General features: G+C 35.1%; 1 protein-coding gene across 8 annotated transcripts in view; it reads right to left on the minus strand.

Annotated features, from left to right (window-relative positions):
* Positions 1 to 4,562: 4,562 nt before the first annotated feature.
* The window catches only part of LOC128209644 (coiled-coil domain-containing protein 175-like), a 32,512-nt gene continuing 14,093 nt past the window's right edge, over positions 4,563 to 22,981 (minus strand). For 2 of the 8 annotated variants that reach the window (XM_052913763.1, XM_052913761.1), the window contains 14 exons: positions 22,214 to 22,324; positions 20,107 to 20,178; positions 19,662 to 19,797; positions 16,658 to 16,696; positions 16,125 to 16,160; positions 15,573 to 15,704; positions 15,095 to 15,233; positions 12,764 to 12,843; positions 11,773 to 11,925; positions 11,134 to 11,236; positions 10,548 to 10,591; positions 9,616 to 9,778; positions 8,527 to 8,571; positions 4,563 to 6,308 (listed from right to left, as the gene is read on the minus strand). In XM_052913763.1, coding sequence (XP_052769723.1) covers positions 6,085 to 6,308; positions 8,527 to 8,571; positions 9,616 to 9,778; positions 10,548 to 10,591; positions 11,134 to 11,236; positions 11,773 to 11,925; positions 12,764 to 12,843; positions 15,095 to 15,233; positions 15,573 to 15,704; positions 16,125 to 16,160; positions 16,658 to 16,696; positions 19,662 to 19,797; positions 20,107 to 20,178; positions 22,214 to 22,324 — 1,477 coding nt within the window. In that variant the 3' untranslated portion in view covers positions 4,563 to 6,084. Of the gene's footprint in view, positions 6,309 to 7,487; positions 7,531 to 8,526; positions 8,572 to 9,615; positions 9,779 to 10,547; positions 10,592 to 11,133; positions 11,237 to 11,772; positions 11,926 to 12,763; positions 12,844 to 15,094; positions 15,234 to 15,572; positions 15,705 to 16,124; positions 16,161 to 16,657; positions 16,697 to 18,766; positions 18,797 to 19,661; positions 19,798 to 20,106; positions 20,179 to 22,213; positions 22,325 to 22,981 lie in introns of all 8 variants that reach the window. The other 6 variants (XM_052913768.1, XM_052913767.1, XM_052913769.1 and 3 more) reach the window with 5 other exon arrangements.

Here is a 22,981-nt window from a genome sequence, read left to right on the forward strand (position 1 = left end):
TGTTGTTTTTTTTAATTATTCTTTTCTTTGCATTCTACATGTTTGTTGTTTTTTTAATTATTCTTTTCTTTGCATTCTACTTCGATATTTAAACATCATACATCACTGTTCAGAATATTTTGGTACACTGTAAAAAATGAATAAGGGACCTTGTGAAAGGTATTTTTTAGAATGGGACCATCTTTTATATACCATCATAACCATGTATGTGTTTTTAAAATCACATCACAATTAATCATGCTTTGCATTTAATAAATAGTAGTTGAGTAATTCATAATGAGGCTGCATTTTCTTTACATACACTTGTATGAAATGTTAAATATTATCATTTTAACTCATTTTGTGATGGTATGGAATGTTAATAGATTTTAGAACACTATCAGTTTAAAATAGAAATAACCTTTAAGTTATATAAATGTTCAATTTGTAAGAAACTTATTATTTCAGTGTTCATCGAGATTTAAGTGTTCTATTTAAAACATTTGTTAAAATGTATTATTATATTTAAATCATTTTGTATGTATGTTTATTTTAATTCAAATATGAAAGCTGTGTCTCTGTAAGAAGGATCATTGTAATTTTGATTCATTATGCTTCTTAAGGACATGGCATAAGAAATATTTTATTGGTATATTTATATACATGTATTACTTTTCTGTGCAAAGTTAATAGGTACAGAAATTAATAAAAAAACTTTGTGATACAACTTGTGTGTGTCCTTCTTTCTGGAAGAAAACAACAACCTAAAAAGAAATGCTTTGGAAAAACAGCCTATGTATGGAAACAACAGCCGCAGTTTGTCACTTTTCGCTTACAGCAGTCTCAATTTCTCTATGTCACTACTCATTGACAGCAGATCGGTTTAATTGTCACAATTTATTGACAGCAGTCTCGGTTTAATTGTCACTATTCTTTGACAGCAGTCTTGGTTTAATTGTCACAATTTATTGACAGCAGTCTAGGTTAAATTGTCACTATTCTTTGACAGCAGTCTCGGTTTAATTGTGACTATTCATTGAGAGCAGTCTCGTTTTAATTGTCCCTATTCATTGACAGCAGTCTCGATTTAATTGTCACTATTTATTGACAGCAGTCTCAGTTTAATTGTCACTATTGATTGACAGCAGTCTAGATTTAATTGTCACCAGCTTTATTGACAGCAGCCTTGGTTTAATTCTCAATTGCTTCATTGACAGTAGGTTTGGATTAATTGTCACTTGCTTCATTGACAGCAGCCTTGGTTTAATTCTCAATTGCTTCATTGACAGTAGGCTTGGATTAATTGTCACCAGCTTCATTGACAGCAGCCTTGGTTTAATTCTCAATTGCCTCATTGACAGCAGTCTTGGTTTAATTGGCACTAGCTTCATTGACAACAGTCTTGGTTCAATTGTCACTAGCTTCATTGACAGCAGTCTCGATTTAATTGTCACCAGCTTTATTGACAGCAGTCTCAGTTTAATTGTCACTATTTATTGACAGCAGTCTCAATTTAATTGTCACAAGCTTCATTGACAGCAGTCTCAAATTAATTGTCATTTGCTTCATTGACAGCACTCTTGCTTTAATTGTCACTTGCTTCATTGACAGCAGTCTTGCTTTAATTCTCAATTGCTTCATTGATGGTAGTCTTGGTTTAATTGTCACTTGCTTCATTGACAGCAGTTTCAATTTAATTGTCACCAGCTTCATTGACAGCAGTCTTGGTTAAATTCTCAATTGCTTCATTGATAGTAGTCTTGGTTTAATTGTCACTTGCTTCATTGACAGCAGTCTCAATTTAATTGTCACTGGCTTCATTGACAGCAGTCTTGGTTTAATTCTCAATTGCTTCATTGATAGTAGTCTTGGTTTAATTGTCACAAGCTTCATTGACAGCAGTCTCAATTTAATTGTTACTCGCTTCATTAACAGCAGTCTTGGTTTAATTGTTGCTAGCTTCATTGACAGCAGTCTTGGTTTAATTGTCGCTAGCTTCATTGACAGCAGTCTTGGTTTAATTGTCGCTAGCTTCATTGACAGCAGTCTTGGTTTAATTGTTGCTAGCTTCATTGACAGCAGTCTTGGTTTAATTGTCGCTTGCTTCATTGACAGCAGTCTTGGTTCAATTGTCACTAGCTTCATTGACAGCAGTCTTGGTTTAATTGTCACTGGCTTCATTGACAGCAGTCTTGGTTCAATTGTCACTGGCTTCATTGACAGCAGTCTTGGTTCAATTGTCACTAGCTTCATTGACAGCAGTCTTGGTTTAATTGTCACTAGTTTCATTGGCAGCAGTCTTGGTTTAATGTCACTATTCATTGACAGCAGTCTCAATTTAATTGTCACTAGTTTCATTGGCAGCAGTCTTGGTTTAATTGTCACTATTCATTAACAGCAGTCTCAATTTAATTGTCACTGGCTTCATTGAAAGCAGTCTCAATTTAATTGTCACTAGCTTCATTGACAGCAGTCTTGGTTCAATTGTCACTAGCTTCATTGACAGCAGTCTTAGTTTAATTGTCACTATACATTGACAACAGTCTCAATTTAATTGTCACTGGCTTCATTGACAGCAGTCTCAATTTAATTGTACTGGCTTCATTGACAGCAGTCTCAATTTAATTGTCACTGGCTTCATTAACAGCAGTCTTGGTTTAATTGTTGCTATTGTTGACAATAGTCACGGTTAAATAGGCACTAGTAGAAATAGCAGTTCAAATACTGGCAATGCTCTTGTATAAATCCTTTGTATTTCGGCTTGTATGGACTGTAACATGGTCATACATTTTGGGTATAATAACTTCCATGAAAAACCTTGAGTTCAATTTTGGCTTGTCCAGTCTGTTACTTAGCCATGCGTTGGGGGTTTTAACATAGATTGGCACAACCATTCACAATGAGAAGACAGCGTGTTATGTGATATCTGTAGGTCAAAGGTCAAGGTCAATTTAAGGGTCAATGTTAATTTTTTTTGTATGTTTGCTTGTCATGTCAGAAAATTTGCCATACATTGGGAGGTATAAAAATCATTTGGTGCAAATGTTCATTTAAGAAGACAGTGAGCTAAGAGCATGACCAGTGTCTAGTTTTAAGGTCAAGGTCACACATTTGACAAAATTAATTTACATTGGTCTTTATGTGCTATTTCAAACATGTCCATGCATAAGGAGAGCTAAAAATAATTAAGCACAAATGCAACTTGATGATTCTACGTGTTGTATGAAGGACCTTGTCTGACAGAGCCATCCAGTTTCAACAAATTAAGAACAATACAAATGAAACAATACTATTTCCATATTCATGAATACTTCAACAACCTTTCTCAGAACTGTTGCATATTACTTTTGTTCAACAGCAGCAGACTTGACATTGTTTGAATTTTTACAGACAAAAGCTTTAGTTTGGTCATTATTAATTTTGAATATGACGTAAGAAATGGAAGAGTAGAGTTAGTGAAGTATAAATCCTTCAAAAAATAATAGAGAGGTATAGAAACACAATGTGTAGCTAGATGTACATGTAAAGTTTAAGTTATTTGCGAAAAGTCACTTAAAACTTCCACTTGTGTATGGGCCGATACTTTTGTCAATCATTGTCCACATGCTATCGTACATGTTTTTTAAAATGTACCATTACATAGTGCACAAAATAGCCAACATGTACACATACCCATACAAGTAATGTTTCACATACTCACTATTATTATAAATTAGACATCATTTTAGAATAATGCACACAGCTTGCATTTATGGTACATATGTAGATTGACCATGAATCATATGACTTAATCAGAATATGCACTTGATCAGGATATGACAATTTCGGGCTTTTAAGGAACAGGTTGAACTCAACATTGCAACATTTTGGTATGAAAACAATAGGGAACATCATTAGACATTGAAGGTAATCAGCTTTGTTATAGTCATCAATGTGTCGAAGGTCAGGGCTACTGTGGGTCTGTGTGCCAGAGGTCAGGGCTACTGTGGGTCTGTGGGTCAGAGGTCAGAGATACTGTGGGCCAGAGGCCATGGATACTGTGGGTCAGAGGCCAGGGAGACTGTTAAGTTAATGTGTCAGAGGTCAATGATACTGTTAACCAGTGTGTAAAAGGTCAAGGATAATGTTGGTCAGTATATCAGAGATTAAAAGTACTTTAGGTCAGTGTGTCATAGGTTAATGATACTGTAAGTCAGTGGATCCTTTAGGTCAGAGGTCAGGAAAATAATGTGCCAGTGGTCAAGATATTGTGAGTCAGTGGATCCTTTAGGTCATAAGTCAGGTATACATTGTGCCAGTGGTCAAGGATACTGTGAGTCAGAGGTCAGGTATACATTGTTCCAGTGGTCAAGGATACTGTGAGTCAGTGGATCCTATAGGTCAGAGGTCAAGAATACAGTGGGTCCTTGTGTCAGAGGTCAAGGATAAAGTGGGTTAGCGTGTTCAAGGATACTGTGGTACAGAAATCAAGGATACAGGGTGTCAGAGATCAAGGACACTGTACATGAGCTTCATGTCTTGGGAAAATGCATTGTCTTAATTGATAAACATAAACTATTTCTTGTCAAAACAATTCTTGATGATGCCATTTCAATAAATTTATTAAACAAGGGAACAACATATCACAGATTTTAGATGTTACATGTATTAACAAGTTTTAAAATGAAATAAATTACTTTTATAACCAAATAATAATAAACAAGAGGCCCAAAAGGGCCTATGCTCTACTGGCATGGCTTTTGTGGTCATATCAATCCAGAGCATGTATGTATGGGTAAAAGGCAACAGACATATAGTTTATGTTTTGTGTTTGGGTTACCTGAAAACGTAGCACGTTCAACATCTGAGCCCAGAAAGTATTGTAAGCAGATTAGTTGCATGAACTATTTTAATATGTGCCAAGTAAAAGTCATCTGACAAAAAAAAAATGCTTTCAAAACTGTACTCATAGTAAAAATTTCTGTAGTTTTAAAAGTTAAAAAAAGTTGGTCAAAAGGTCAAAGTCAAGGGCATCCTAGGACAACATTGATCAATTTGAACAAACATTCACAATCAATTGTGCTGAGATGGATGCACGAACACACAAAAAGATTTTCAAACCTTTCCAGATTTATGTTTACCAAACCTGTGAACCCTGGGTGTGGCCAGTAATGACACCAGGTGCATAACTTAAACATTCACAACCAATTTTGTTAAGATGAATGCGCAAACCACAGAACTTAAAGCTAAAAAATGGCCTTTGGGCTTTCAACAAGAACAAGGCAGAGTAATTCACAAAATCAACTGCAGAAGCAAAAAGCAAATTGTCTCTCAAAATCATAGACTTGCAAATTGTCTCCCTTAACTCTAGACTTGAATTTACATATATACATGTAAACTTGGCTAAAAATAGAATTCGCTCATGCAGACCTGGCTAAAAATAGAAAGCATTTCTTTAAAACTTTCATGGCCCATAATGTAGGCATTCATGGGCGGATCTTGCTGGTTTTCGAAAGGAACCGAGCTCTAATGGATATCTAGATACTGTACAAGTTTCATCAAGATACAATCAAAACTGAAGACTGTATCGTGTTCACAACCAATTGTATACACAATAGCATTTTTTTATACTATCAAGGGCCATAATCTAGGCATGCATGGGCGGATCTGGCTGGTTTTCAAAAGGAACCGAGCTCTAATGGATATCTAGATACTGTACAAGTTTCATCGAGACACAATCAAAACTGAAGACTGTATCGTGTTCACAAGCAATTGTTTACAGACGCACGAACGCACGACCGCACGGACGCACGGATGCACATACTACATACACATTACCATCGCATAAGCTCTTCTGGCCTTTGGCCAGTAGAGCTAAAAAAAACAACAAAAAAAACATTACACAATACACATTGAAAATAAACATGCTCAATACATATGAAAATTCAAATGCACACATATCCATTTGGGCAAAAATAATGAATTATCCGAATGATAAACATGAATAATCATAATGGTAAATAATAAAAACTTTGAATGCCACAATCATATGACACTGCACACAAAGCTGCAAATCTAAATGCAGATCAGTCCTATAACTTTATGATATTCCGGGTTTATTTCATACTACATTGACTTTGTAATGGTCTTGGTACGTTCGTTACCGCCATGGGCTATCTCTGTCACCTCCTCGGATATGACCACATTCCGCCCACTGCGTGCACTCTTAGACGTGGTGGGTCGGGACGGACTATGGGTGTCGGCCATCTCTAGCGGTGGCAGGCTGCGGGAGCTGCTTGCCCGACTTATGCTGCTCACCTGACTCAAAGGTCTTCTGCCTTCCCGGGAGTCTGAAATTCATTCATAGCAAACCATTACGTTCATTATAGAGAGTGGTGTTTATGTAAGAGTTTTTTTAATATACATTAACTTAGCAGGCACTTATGTACACAGATCTCAAATTATTTGAAAAGTTTTTAATTTTTCAACATAAACCTATACATGCATAGTAAATGTATGAAAACATTCAACAGATGCGAAACATATCTTATGATGCTTTTATGGAGTTTTCAATTGATAGCTAAACTTTATTCTGATTATTGGTAAGGAAATGTGAAGAAAATAAATAAAAATACAGCACCTGAAAAGAATACATTCATTATTCGAGAAATGGGAACATGCAGGTTCATAATAATTGTTTAAAACCATTCTGATTGGCCATACCTCCACCATAATTGATAGAAAACGACTAGAGTAAAGAAAAGAATAAATGTTTATGAAAAATGCTTTACAAATTAAAATGAAATTATGCTTATTAACAGTAATATCATATGTATATGAACATAATAAATTATTAATGACATATTGTGGAATACATGAATCAATGATTACTTAGATTTTAATGATTATTTATTAATCAATAATTAAGACTGAAAGAAACACCATTCTGCACTGTGCATACCACACTGATACACCCACAAATACGGTCATAGCTTATAAGTCACGTAACATGGGCTCACATCATGGTCACACTGCAAGATTTATAACGAAATATTAAATGTTCTATAATATTATTTTTCAACAACGCTCTTCTGTTCCGTGGTAATGGTAACATGTGCATACATTTTTTTTTTCGTTTTTGTTTGCATCATGACCAAAGAAAATTTTAGTTTTTGCACAATGTAGGTGACGCCAATGACCACACTAAGGCCATTGCTATACCTCAACTATGACATTTCTTCTAGCTAATAAACCTAATTATTTTAGCCCTCTATTATTTTAGCCCTCTATTATTTTAGCCCTCTATTATTTTACTACAATTTTATCAGTACTACCATCTTTCTAAATTCCAGAGGAGAACATTGTTAAAGATTAATACTAGTAATCTATTTAGAATGCAGTCGCAATCTTTTGTATGACAATTCTTGCAATGTGCCACATTAAACACTCTGGCCAATAACGATAAAATTCTGTAGCATGCAAAACCAATGGGAAATGAAAACCAAACTGGTAAATTGTGTAGACGTTACCTGAAACTCAGTGGTTTGGGTTTGGATTTTTTACCAGTAGTGCCTGTGAGTTAGTCAAATATACATGTAATGGGAGTGAGGATAACGTAACTTATAACATAGTAACATAATGAACATAATAAGAACAATGATAAAACTCAGGTTTAAATCAATTAAACAAAACTATATTCCATTTAGCTTTCCAGAAAAAGTGAGAACTTCTCCACCTTTTTCTTGGCAATTATTTCCTTCTTTTTGGTACACTCAAGCGGAAACAACAAAATGTCTTTTTCCTACTTTGAAAGTATCTGATACATTTGAATATACAATGCTAACTGCACTGTTGGGAATATTGCTTTTATTAGATACTTGAAGGAGTTCCTTTCAAATAAAATTTTCAAATAATCTTTGATTTAGAAACTAAAAAGAAGAAACAGAACAAGCAGAGATAGTATGAAAATTGATATGTGTTAATTGATCAGTAACCAATAGAACCATATTAGGATCTTTATTAAAAAGTTCTTTAAATAACTTTAAACTGATGAAAATCTACTTGTATGAGGTCCTATAATTATGAAAGATTCTAAGTGCTTCAGATAGTTCATACCATATCGCGAAGACAGAATAATTCCTTTAAGGGCAAATAGCATTGTTGATTTGTATATGTAAACTACCACATATTGATGGAATTTCACACAAAGAAACAAATCTATGTAAAGTTACTAAAATATAATTTTAATACAATATACATAGAACGTTATTTTGTAACACACTAGTATATCTATGTATCAGTATATAGTACTATATACAAATGATATGCATGTAGATATGATAATGTATAATATCCACTATTATCATCCTTTAAAAGTACCTTGTGTTATTCATACATAACATACTGAGTGCAAATTAATTCAGAGTATAACAAAACATCACCACTATCGTAATATAAAAGACCTTACGGCACATAAAAAAAAAGGTAATAAACAACTAGGTAAGTGCTCAGTATAAAACACGTGAATTTGGGTATGGGAACAAGACTTCTAGTCCTAATGTAGTTTACCTGGGGTTGCAGGGATAGGAGTCCGACATTGACTCAAATAGGAGTCTTTAAATAAATCAAAACTAGTTTACTAATGTATATACATGACGCAAGACTAGCAGTTTTCAAAACTACTTCATAACCTAGTAAGAAGATACAAAGTTGGATATATTGAAGACCATTGAAATACAAATAGGAGTTTTTTTTTGTTTTTATCAATGAATAAAATATCGACAAATATCATGAGTACATTATGGGAAGTGTACTTTCTGAACAATACATACATACTGTACTATAAATCATATTCATGCAAGATACATGCTATTAACTGGAAATATTTCCTCTTCTAAACATGATGCATTTAATTTTTATACTTATAAAAGTCTTCCTAAAATTAATATGCTAATAATGACTGACATTTTAAAAGGACTTTCATCTTCATAATATTGCATAAAATTTCAAATGATGTGCTTCAGACAACAAATTTCTTTGTTTCAAATTTCCAATCAAGTGCTATGAGACAATTTTTATCAGAAAAGCGTTCCTTAAACTAGTAAAGAGAGTACATTGTTACAGAAATGTCTCAAAACATAATATCACATAAATAAACTAAATATATACATATAAATGTATATATGAATATAAATTACCTGAGTATACATAAAAAAGATGAATGTGTACAGGGATCAAGCAAGAGAGCCACAGAGCAGTTAAATTTCCTTGAATTTCTTTCCGACAACAGAATTTAGTATTTCATTGAATATAATTAAAACTCGGACTCCATGATTTATTGTCATGTTTAGCTAAGCACATTTATAAAGTTTATAGTTTCTATTCAAATATTTTATGCATGTGTTATTAGCAATTTGCAAAAATGTGAAAGCTCATTCAGTAATGTGAAAGCTCATTCAGTAATGTGAAAGCTCATTCAATTTATATTAAACATAATCTTGCTATAAATTTTCAGAAGGGCAAAATATGAAAATCATTTGAGGTATTTTTCCGAGAAATAAAAAAATGTACATCCTAGACCACAAGTTTGTGTGACACAGCAATCTGGCTTGATTCCCAGCTATAAATAAACCCTGCAAGTCTTCACACTGTCCATACCTTTAGGCCTACGACTGGCAAGATTGTCCAGGAAGTCACTGAGGAACTGCAGCTCCACCTCAAGGCGGCCGGTAACCGCTGAGATCGTCTCCTCACGCTTCACCGTACGGTCCAGCAGCTCCCCCAGACCATCAACTACCAACTGGTCTCGCTCTGAGTACCGCTGTAAGATTCATCAAGTATATTGTTCACTTTTAATTTCAGATGTGCTCTACTTCTAAGTACTACTGTAAGATTGTTCAGGAACATCCAACTGATAAGGTTTAAGTTTTGGTGATACGTTATTATGCAAAACAGGTCAAATAAAGCTGTTTGAGTAAACCCTGTCTCAAAGGGAAACTACTCTTGCAATTTAATCAAACAGGTGCAAGTTGTCAACGAAATATTCAGTAGTTGACCAGTAAAAGGGTTATATCTTGGAAATAATAAATGGGTGGATAATTGAATAGATTTTCGCAAAAAGGACATATCAAATGTCAGGAGCACCCATCTACATTTTTTTGTAAAAGTCGTGATGACCTTTACCTATAACCCCAAAATCATTGGGGGTCATTTACTGACCATGACTTTTGTTTATACCTAGTAATATAAGCCATTCAAAATTTCTGATCAGAAACAAAAGCGTTACAACAAGGAAGCTAAGGCCGAACAAAGTAACACATTGTATCTCGCATGCTTTGAGGGCAACAAAAGACCTTAGATGAACAACAATTTGGTCACCAAAACACCTTTAGATACATTCATAGCATTTAACCAATAAGAGGGTATATTTAGGTTTCACAAACAAAACCATGTCGCCTTCAATCTCATCAATCCACACAAATCCTGTTGGTCTTGAAGGCATTGCCATAATGTTGATTGATTCATATATATGGTGAAAATGGCTTTATATTCTACAATTTTTTGTTTTCAAAAACACTTTCACCACTGACCTGCTGAAGCTCTGTATCTTCGTCCCAGCTCTGCCCCAGTATATCTGAAAAAGAATGAATCATATGATAGGAATTGGAGCTGAATTCAAACTAGTGTTTAACAACAGGAAAGGTTATTAGAAATTGGACCAGTGGTTTTTTATGTTCAATTCAAATTAGAGGAATCACCGAAGGTGATCAATATCCCCAATGTTGCTGACTTGCTGTGATGTGTGTAACCAAAAAAGCTTACCACGTATTTTCATTGTAAATTCAAATGAGGTAAATAACAAACATCTAAAGCAAGAGCACACTGCTAGATGTCAACACTTGTCTAGTTTTCTCAGTCAAACAAGGGACATTACTCTTTAATTACCTTAGCAAGAGTTATAGGTTTAAATATGCATGTGTGTATTGTCAATGGTATAATGTGTATAATGTTATCATATTTATGACCTAAACATTTTTTTGCATGCCACATCCAACACCTTGGCTATGACAATACTTGTTACTCCCTGAAAATAAGACAAGTATTGAATATTTTAATATGATTTAAAAAAGTGAAGTATAGTACCATACAATCTTATCTATGTAGACATGTATTTACCTTTAGTGTTAGCGAGCTCCAGAAGTAGTTTAACCTTCAGTTTCTCATTGTACTCCATCTGATAGTGGAGGTCATCTATTTCTTTGTTAAACGCCTTGATGCCCTGAAATTCAAAGGAATTTTTTTGTTTTGAAAAACCCCACAATGTGAAGAACAATGTGGGTAAATTGAGATGAAAGATAAATAATAAAATCCAGTTTATATTTACACTGATATGTTCCATTTATTGGAGCTCCTTTACATTATCATTATACATGAACTTCCCTCCTTGATGAACATTAGACTGAATATGTTAATAAAATAGAAAATTGAAGTACACTTAGACAAAAGAATACAAAGCAATTGTACAAAGTTAAATAGTTAGCTGGTTAGCACAGTGGTAAGTGCTCTCGTTTCTCATCAAGGAGTTCATGTTTCAATTGCCGGCCATGTCATATGTGTGTTTGGTTTTGGTCACCAAGCCAACCAGACATTCCAGAGACCACACTCTTGCCCCAATGTGAGAGACTTAGCATAAGTTAATATCCCTTTCTTCATAACCATTATAAAAATATAAACCTTAAACTAGATAGTTATGTTTTATATAATTGACAAAATATAAAGAAAATATAATTTCTATGATTATTGCCAGCTACTCACATCTTCTATTCTCTGGTTCTCATCTAGAATAGTTTTCACTTTACATCCGGTGCCGTAGATCTGAGACTCGATCTCCTTTGTCTCTTCTCCCTGGTGTTTCAGCTGGAAAATCACCTCGTGTCTCTTCTGCTTCAACTCTTTACGTAACTTCTCCTACATAGTGGAATGTAGGGACTTTATTTAATAATTCTTGTATAATGTTTAAACAATGTTTATTCACAAGCCCAATGCGCTACAACATCCCCATGTGACGCTATTGCTTCAACTTTTTACTTAACCTCACTTATAGTGATACAAGTCTATCCATATACACATCCTAAATATCTTAAAGCATCAAGGAACATCAGAAGTTATTATTATTCATGTATAAAAAGATTTTGCAGAATGCTTATATACAAGCTTCTGCTTTGACTGGTAACATCTCCTAAAGTGGTTCATGTCTATCGATATATAAGTAGTAAATACCTTAGTTAGATAGATTTATTCCAGTAAGGAAAACATGATACATGGTTAACTAAAACACCATGTGTAAAAAAACTAAACATTAATTACAACATGAACCCTAAAAAGAGCATCACATGAACACTAAACACCGAGGATAACACAAAAAGGAGTACTCTCTTATTTCCAATGTGGTCCTTTGCAAAAAGAGACAAAATTAATGATCAGCTGGATATACAATTATCTAGATATATATTAGCAATTTTGATAGATTAGAATATTATATTTATACAGTATCAGAAAACAAAATATCACATATTTGCTTGGAGATTATATCTCAGAATATCACATATGGTGCAAGTATAATAAGTAGTAAATCTTTATTTACAAATCTTAACACAAAAGAAAACAGCTTAGCTTTCAAAGATAAATGTTTGCTATTATAAACCTAAAATCTTCGAAAATAACCACATACACTATAGTAGTAACATATCACACTAAGGAATGACAATAAGATGGTAATACATAGCTACTCTGCGTTGTTTTATACCTGGGGATCGGCCATGCGTTCCTTCTTGTCCTTGGCTTGGCGGATCTTTTCTTCTAGCTGGTTCTTTTTACCCTTGAGCTCTACACAACATATACGCATACAATAATTGGATATTCACAATTAGTTGCATATACACGATTACCTTTGTGAAGAAATGGCAATTAGTTAAACAGTTTATCAGGGTTCTCACTTTACTCTGAAAAATGTTAATCTCAACTATGAATTTCAGAAAAAGTATTCGTCCATCATTCTAAAAGTATCAATGTAAAAGCAAAAGTGTAAGACCAGGAACTTCTGAGAATCCAAAGAGGTTGTATGAGTTAATGATGGTGTACTGGTTTTACTAAATGTCATAACGACCATTATGGAGTATACTTGTTCGATCAAAATGACATAAAAGATAAATACTTAAATGTGATAGTGATAAAAAGTAATATTTCCTTCACTTACCATGCTGTTAAACATTACAGTCATGTCAACATTCATAATATTGCCAAATGATTCATGAAAACAATACCAAGAACCAACATGAAAAAACAATCATTTTTAAATTAAGATTGCAAACTTATTAATCAGTTAAATAATGCTAAATATTCATAGCCTCATTTAGCTAAGCTAGTCTAGAATTACTACATGCTACTTAGAAAGAAACAGCAAAGAAGTCAAGTTTTATATGAAGTAGAAGTAAATTATATAACATTTATACATCCATTAAATATTAGTCTGATAGAAGAAAAGATTATTATGCTTGCATATTGTGATGTGTGCCACCAAATTTATCTTTATTATCCAGACACAGTATCATGCCGTTCCAAATGATTAAGGTACCCTACTTAAGTACATGTATGTGCAATATGAATCGCAGTTCATGTCAGGGGTCACCCATGGCATCAAAATTCAACATTGTAGTTAATGGAAGGTTTTGATAACAAGCCAATGTGGGGGTCACATACCCTAATGAGACTCATACATATAAACACAAACTCTTTAGCTGTAACATGTTAGCTTTTTCTGTTCTCAAACATACTACAATCTGAACATCTAGAAAATCTGGGAGTTCCCATAACAAAACTGTAAAAATCTGGGAGTTCCCATAACAAAACTGTAAAAATCTGGGAGTTCCCATAACAAAACTGTAAAAATCTGGGAGTTCCCATAACAAAACTGTAAAAAAATCTGGTGAAACTTCTAGAACACAGCAAACAAATCATACATAGATTGGTACTGATACCCCAGTCATTTCATTCCCATGAATATTACAGCGGCAGGCATTACAAGGAAAGTGTATAATGGTGCAGAAAAGACCATAGTGATTATGCTTGTAGACCCAACATCTTATTTGTCTTTATATTTTTGAGTTTCAAATATTTTTGTATAGCGGAGCAATAACAATGTTTATTGTCAAATATTTACTTTAATAAGTTTAAAATTTAATGAAAACTTCATCAATAGGGATCTTAAAATTAATGTTCGAGCACAAAATAACAAAATGTCCAAAAAGTCAGCAGGGTGTGTTTTGAATCAATCATTCATTTGCTTCACTATCAAGAAAATTAATTGATAAAAGTAAATTTTCTTGAAGTTACTGTACAATTTGAAAGTGAAAAGGCATAGTACTTCTCCTTGTTTCTCAGCCAGCTGTCTACAAGCAGAACCACTTTCAGATAGAGTGTACATGATGTGAGCAATAGACATGGGAAGTACAGTGTCAATGTGCAAATGGGCCGGCAGACTTTTCAATTCCAACACTCAATACTGACGGCCCTTTTTATTATCTATTTTTAAGCATTTGTATGAAGGTTACCGTAATAAAAAAAGTCCCTTAATGTACGATAAAAAGATCCTTTTATATTCTACAATTTTTTTTATCTTAGTATGGTATTTTTTTATATTCCTTTAATAGATACATTGTTCCGTATACTAATAGAATGGCAAACAAGTACTTTTGTAATAATTTATATTTTATGAATAATATATTTTAAAAGATTAAATACAGTTATCCTGCTTAAGAATGGGATAAATTCCAGACAACATTCAGTGACACTTAGATTTTCTGTTAGAAAACTATTCGTAATCATGATAGTATGAAAGAAGCTAGAATTGTAATTAAGCTGAAATAAAAGCTGCAAAATTATCCTTAACCTGTGCAAGTAATGAAAAGTCTGCCATGAATGTGCACAGAAGTGAAAGGAAACATTGTGCATGTGTGTGACACAGCACCCTTGATTACACCCAGGTGCAAAAGGTGTGCATGTCACGCCCTAACACACCCAGGTGCAGACAGGTGCCTACATTGTGTGCCTCACACAGTGAATGACGGGCACCACATACCAACTATGTCCTTTTTTTGTTTCTCATAAGCATCAGTTCTCTCCTCAAAAGCCTTCTCCAGGGCAGCAAAGCCAGGCCCCATGTCCTCAACCTTCTGCTTCTTCTCCGCGATCTGGAACTCCATGTCATTGATCTCACGCTGAAAATAATAAAACAGAAATATATATATAATTGATACAAATTTGTAAATATGGGTGTCGAAAATTAAATCAGTCAAACCATGTAGTGAAGGACTGCTGGTACTTCGGTAAATGGTCTTCCTCCAGTATGGTTTCAATTTAATCATTATCACATCAATCACACTTGATACCTCCTTTCTACCTCATGATGATTAAATACCTCCATGTTGTCAACATTGTATTAGAGGACTACTTCTGCTTAGTAAAGGACTGCTGTTCCACCTCCAAAATGGCTTCAATACCTCAGATCTCAAGTCATACTTAATGCCTCATTTCTACCTCAGATGTTTAGGACCTACCTCCATTTTGTCAACCTCATTCTGCCTCTTGGTAAAGGTCTGCTGGTATTTTTGCTGTTCCTCCTCCAGTATGGTTTCAAGATCTTGAATCTCTTTATCATCATCTCGTAGATCACGCTGGAGCTGAGCTCCCTACAGGAGAAATGCCGGCTCATGGGTTAAAAAAAGGATATGAATGACAATTATGAATATAGTTCAGAGTGAAAAAGAAATTTTAAGTATATTATGGCTATTATGTGACATAGGATTTATCAGGTGATTTTGAAAACTTATACACTGCTCTGGAACCTGAAACAGTGACTCAATATTGCAGTAAATACAAAAACTGTCATAACAAAGCTTATGTTCTATCATTTTACCCATCACCAGAAAATTAAACGTAAAAACAACAGTTCCTCAGCAGACAACTAATTCTCAACCTGTAACAAAACCACATTAGGTCCTCTCTGGTTAGACTTTTGCAAACTTCAAAACTACAGATTATGAGCAGAACGATGTTTTTTTCTGACAACTCCACTGAAGCGACATGTACACCACATTTTCTGTCCTTACCAATTCTTCATCTTCTGAAGTCCAATCACTGGAATCCTATCAATTACAGTACATCATGCTTAATTCATTTTCAGTTTTTGAAACCCTGATACATTACATATTGATCTTTATGACAAAAAAAAACAACTCTAAATTATTGACATATATACATCATTTTTTACTTTTGATTTTCTACTGTTTATTTTACATGTCTCTGATTTTTAGTGTTTCACATCATCTTCAGTTTTTTAAATTCATGTATTTTACCTTAATGTTCTATATTTCTATGGATTGCAATTACTGGTAATATAATGTTTGAATATCATTATGGCAGCAGCAGTATTATGTTAAAACTCACTGCCTGGTTTAGGAAAAGCTGCGAAACCTTATATCATACATTATCATAAGCTGAATGCTGATTTATGAGAAATACATATCGACAGAATGACATATACTGGAACAAAAGAACAACGACTCAGTATGAGACAGACAACAGTTATAGACAAGAATGAGAATGGATGTATTTTTGCCATTCAACAATCAGCTTCACCCACCACTGTGGTTACATCTTGTATCTCCTCATCTGATTTGTCCTGTAATCATAATACAGCTCAATACAACAGGACAGGGCAGGGGGCATATATAGTGATTAAAATTTGTATAAGCCCAAAGAAGACAAGTATTGTAGAAAAATATCTGAGTTTCATTTTATGCTTTTAAATACAGTGGACACATATCCATTTTGCCTTTGTCAAGAAAATCAGACATTGATGGTTGCATTGCCCCATCACTGTTCATGAAAGGTAGGACATGCCCCACCACTGTTCACCATGGGTAGGACATGCCCCACCACTCTTCACCATGGGTAGGACATGCCCCATGACTGTTCACAATGGGTAGGACATGCCCCAACACTGTTCACAATGGGTAGGACATTCCTTACCACTGTTCACAATTGGTCCCACTGTTCACAATGGGTAGGACATGCCCCACCACCGTTCACAATTGGTAGGACATGCCTCACCACTGTTCACCATTGGTACCACTGTTCACAATGGGTAGGACATGCCCCATCACTGTTCACCATTGGTACCACTCTTCACAATTGGTATGACATGCGTCACCACTGTTCACAATTGGTACCACTGTTCATAATGGGTAGGACATGCCCCATCACTGTTCCCCATTGGTACCACTGTTCACAATGGGTAGGACATGCCCCATCACTGTTCACCATTGGTACCACTGTTCACAATGGGTAGGACATGCCCCATCACTGTTCACCATTGGTACCACTGTTCATAATGGGTAGGACATGCCCCATCACTGTTCCCCATTGGTACCACTGTTCACAATGGGTAGGACATGCCCCATCACTGTTCCCCATTGGTACCACTGTTCACAATGGGTAGGACATGCCCCATCACTGTTCACCATTGGTACCACTGTTCATAATGGGTAGGACATGCCCCATCACTGTTCCCCATTGGTACCACTGTTCATAATGGGTAGGACATGCCCCATCACTGTTCCCCATTGGTACCACTGTTCACAATGGGTAGGACATGCCCCATCACTGTTCACCATTGGTACCACTGTTCACCATTGGTACCACTGTTCACAATGGGTTAGGACATGCCCCATCACTGTTCACCATTGGTAGGACATGCCTCACCACTGTTCACCATTGGTAGGACATGCCTCACCACTGTTCACAATTGGTAGGACATGCCTCACCACTGTTCACAATTGGTAGGACATGCCTCACCACTGTTCACAATTGGTAGGACATGCCCCATCACTGTTCACCATTGGTACCACTGTTCACCATTGGTACCACTGTTCACAATTGGTAGGACATGCCTCAGCACTGTTCACAATTGGTAGGACATCCCTCACCACTGTTCCCCATTGGTACCACTGTTCACAATTGGTAGGACATGCCCAAGCACTGTTCACCATTGGTACCACTGTTCACAATTGGTAGGACATGCCTCACCACTGTTCACAATTGGTAGGACATGCCCCAGCACTGTTCACCATTGGTACCACTGTTCACAATTGGTAGGACATGCCCCAGCACTGTTCACCATTGGTACCACTGTTCACAATTGGTAGGACATGCCCCAGCACTGTTCCCCATTGGTACCACTGTTCACAATTGGTAGGACATGCCCCAGCACTGTTCACCATTGGTACCACTGTTCACAATTGGTAGGACATGCCCCATCACTGTTCCCCATTGGTACCACTGTTCACAATTGGTAGGACATGCCCCAGCACTGTTCACCATTGGTACCACTGTTCACCATTGGTAGGACATGCCCCTCCAGAATTGCTCTGTCCCTCTTCATTGTTTCAATTGGTATTATTTTGCAGACCAAAAATTCATAATGATTATCATAAAAAATAAAATTTAATTACACTCACTTTCAACTATGAATTAATCACTGCACAAACACTACGTATGTAATTATAAATTTAATGTCTTTCACAGTTACCAAACGTGTTAATAGTACAAAATAATTAATCATGAATACCAAAATTAAAAATACTCCTTTTATTACTACGTTCATATCACATTCCCAAATTATTTGCACATCATATCATTTCTACAATATTCACAAACATGTTTAACATTAAACTACACATGCTCTTCATACCTCCTCCTCCAATTCATGAAGAGTGCCCATCTAACAGAATAAAACACAATAATAACACAATTTTACTATAAAGGAGCATTTCGTTTTGTAAGTCTAATATCCGAGGTCATAAATTCCCTCAATCCTTTCCCTCCCTAAACCTTGTTTTTGAGGGAAACATCTAACATTCAATTAAAGGAAAATGTTAACATGAATATAGTTCAGCTACCAAATTTATATACTTTTAAACCACCCATTTTTCATTCAGCTACATATGTATCTTACTAAAGAGACAAACATGTTTCTTCATTTACCGGTAATAGGTCATTAACCTAACCAGTTCCATCTATCAATATACCTTCTCTTTCACATTTATCTTGTTGGAGATGAGTTACGCTGGCAAATCAACCAGTTCCTCAACCAATATACCATCACTTCTGGATTCATCTACTGTGAGACTACCAGTTACCCCACTATTAAAACACTTTTTCCCAGTTCACATACTTCACTAGAGATTAGTATATGGTCCTTCATGTCCAGTGAGATAATGTTAACACCTTAAGTTTACCCACTAATAAACCATCCTTTCCCAGTTCAGCCATAAATAAAGCACCCCTTCCCAGTTTAGCCAATACTAAACTATCCCTTCCCAGGTTAACCACTTATAAACTCTCTCTTTCCAGTTCAGCCATTAATAAACCCCCCTTCCCAATTCAGCCACTGCCTTGTTGGTGTGCGAAATGTGGTCCTGCTTGCTCTGAGTGATGATGTTTACCTCCAAGGTTCATCTGCTCACAAACCACCTCTGCCAAGTTCACCTATCTTGTTGAAGAGTGATATGCAGTCCTACTTGTAAAAGGCAATTTCATTATCTGAGTTCATAAATATATATACCACCCCTCCCCAGTTCACATACCTCGTTGGAGAGTGATATGTGATCCTGCTTGCCCTGTGTGATCGTGGTGTTCATCTCCTGCATGAACCGTTGGTTGTCCAGCTTGAAGTCCTCCAGCTCCTTTGAGGTAGAGTTCTTCCTGTCCTGAACCTCAAGTCTAAGATAAGATATATAAACATAAGCTTTTAAAACTTAAGCAACACTAAAAAGAAGTTCAAAGCAACAAAATCAGATACCAGTATTATTTACATCTACTGATTATTAAGCCAAATTCAAAACACTCAAAAAGACTGAACCATATGCAAAAAAAAAATGATCTGTAAGGCTTTATTCTAAAATAAATTCTTGTTAAGTATTTGCTAGGCTTTGAGCCTTGTGCCTTAGAACAAGCTCAAATTAACATTTCTCTACAATACCATAGCTTTTTCCATTTTGAAATACAATCTCAATACATATTTGTACAAACCTTTCCTTCCTCTCAAAGGCCAGCTGTGCTCTGTAGTCCTCTATCTGCTTCTGTAGCTGGGCCATCACAGCCCTAAATACATAGGGAAGTATTAAACAATTAAGTTTATACTAGTTTATTTAAGCTCTGTTGTGAAGGCAGCTTTAAGCTGTTATATTACTTTTAAGTGTGTTTCTCCTGGGTAGAAACTTTTACTGGTGTGTTTTTAACTTGCCCCAGTCGAGGCTTGAAGCCACAACCTTTACCACTAAGACCACTCTTACAGAATTAGCTCTATATCTTGGTGGATAAATGTGCATAGTGGAGACTGATCATATCAATTTAGGAATATTAACATTCTATACAGTCTTGCAAACACTTTATGATTATTATGTATGACATGGCATATGCTAGTATATGCACATTTATCAAGGAAACACAATGATTGCTTTATAAAACAAAGACTTAAACATTTTTGATAATGATAATACATAGATTTTTGTTTGAGCAAACTTTTGTGGTTATACATAAAGACACCAAGTCACATTCATTGTTAGGCTCCCAAGTTCTCACCCATGTTTATTTTAAGTCTGACTAGAACTGTACATCATCAGACAAACATATATTCACTACATCATTCCAGATACCTCTTAGTAAACCAACAATTTTTATTACAGGTACATGTGTATCCTAAACATGTAATTGTCATAACATTGGTATGAACATGGAGTTAGTGCTAACTTCCTGAAATGAAGGATTAATCCATGTAACTGAATATGAGTATATAGACAGGTACCATTTCCCAAAACACACATGCATGTTTATGAAAGTACAACATTCAGACATTCAGCATCATCTGTGAACCTCTGATCTAAGCAAAAACAAAGTTAGGATGTTAAAGGGCCTCTCTCACATGTTGTAAGTTCAAACTTTAAACATTTTTATTTTTTGTCTTTAGTTTACAAACTGCTTACATTACAATGGTAAGTAATCATAATAAAAGGTCTTCGGGTTCTTAAAAATTTGAGAAAATTTCAGAAATACTTGGCGAAAAATACAGGGACACTATTAACAGTTGGATATTCAAAGGTCGTTTGTATGAAATTCTGTCAAATACGTATCTTTCAGTTCCTGTTTGATGTTGTTCCAATATTTTCCATTTGGTTATTATAGTCAATATAAAATTAATTTATTTAAACATATAATGATAAGCATATAACATGTGAGAGAGTGTCTTTAAGGACAATGACAGTGTGAGGACATGAAGACACACAGTGCCTCACGCTCTCTCTTCCTCATCGAGACTTTCCAGCATCGCCTTCTGTTCCTCGGTGAGTCCAGGAGGGGTAGGGGTGCGAATGTTATGGCGGTGTTCTAGTTCAGTCTCCAGGGCTCTATATGAGGACGGGTGGGGGTGAGAGGTGAACTTGGCCCATATTCACAAAGCAATTTAGTCAAATATGTGGAAAATTTCAACTTGTTAATTTCCAAACAAGGAATAAATTGATTTCTTTCTTTTACAATCAAAGTTGAGTGACATGACATGACCAACCAGACGAAGATTTACTTATATTTTTTAATTTTTGTTTAATAACAATTTATAGGATCCAACACTAAGGGGTAACTTGATGTATACGAGCCAAGAGGTAGTGATCGAAAAATATGATGTGTGCAATTGATTGAGGTTGGTTAAAGTGGTTATGAGATTATAAGATTGCATGAAAAACTACATAATAGAATAAGTTTCCTTTAGGCATCTGCAAAAGTATCATTGCCTTCAAGTATCTGTGCAGGTATGAACTCAGTTATTGTTATTTAGTGGTTTTATAACTGTTTCATTAGAATATAGAACATATTTTCATCAGAAACAGTGGTTTTGTTGTTGTATGTGTTCATACGTAAAGAACAAGTATAGTAACAAAAAGATTTCTTTCAAATCTCTGCATCAAAATTCTCATAATCTGTAAATTTCTAAAACTGATAATTATTCTTGAAATAATATCATTGTCTTTAAGCTCACAACCTGTCTCATATGTTTCATTTAAAACTTTTTAAATATCTTTTTTGCTTACAAACAATTATCTGAGGAAATTATATTAAGCTAACAAGCTAACAGCTGATTTCATACTTGTGCGTTTCTCCGATGAGTTCTATCTCCTCCGTCATCTTGGTGTTCTGACCCTGCAGGTCCCCGACCTCCTCGGCCTTTGAAGACAGGTTACGCTTCTCATTCTGTAGCCTATAAGGGGAAATACAGAGATTTAGTGACTGCAACCACTACACAATTTCCATCAGGATGGTGGGGGATAGTAAGTGTTGTGTACCATGATGCTGTCAATAAAACATGTTTTTTTAACCTTACTGTGCAATAAGAAGCATGCCTAGATTGAAATAATATTATAAATTATCTGTACAATACTTATTGCATGGTAGCATCTGATATGAGAATAAATGCATAACCAAAAAACACAGAAAACAATCTCCAATATTGTACACTTCCCTCCTTTGCATAATTATGTATAACTGAAATATGTTATTACTTATACTTAGTACATTCTAAGGATAAAAAAAGAACTATTCACATCATGCCTATCATATTTCGATACGTAGAGACAATGAGAGATAATTGATGATCTAGTTTCATATATGGGTTAAACATGTTAATATGCATGCTTAAATATGTGGATGAAATCTTAGTATGTGATGCATGTGTGTTGGACTGGGAGTCTTTCATGGGGAATCCTAAGAATGGTTAACTTAAGAAGACAGATCTGCATGGTACAAAAACGGTTCCTTGGATTATTGATGAAATGCCCCCTGAGTATTTGAAATAACTAAAATGATAATTGATTTCATAAACTTTGATACACAAATAGTTTTTCTAACACAAAGATAA

Source organism: Mya arenaria, chromosome 11 (genome assembly GCF_026914265.1).
Source record: "Mya arenaria isolate MELC-2E11 chromosome 11, ASM2691426v1".
Taxonomy (NCBI): Eukaryota; Metazoa; Mollusca; class Bivalvia; order Myida; family Myidae; genus Mya; species Mya arenaria.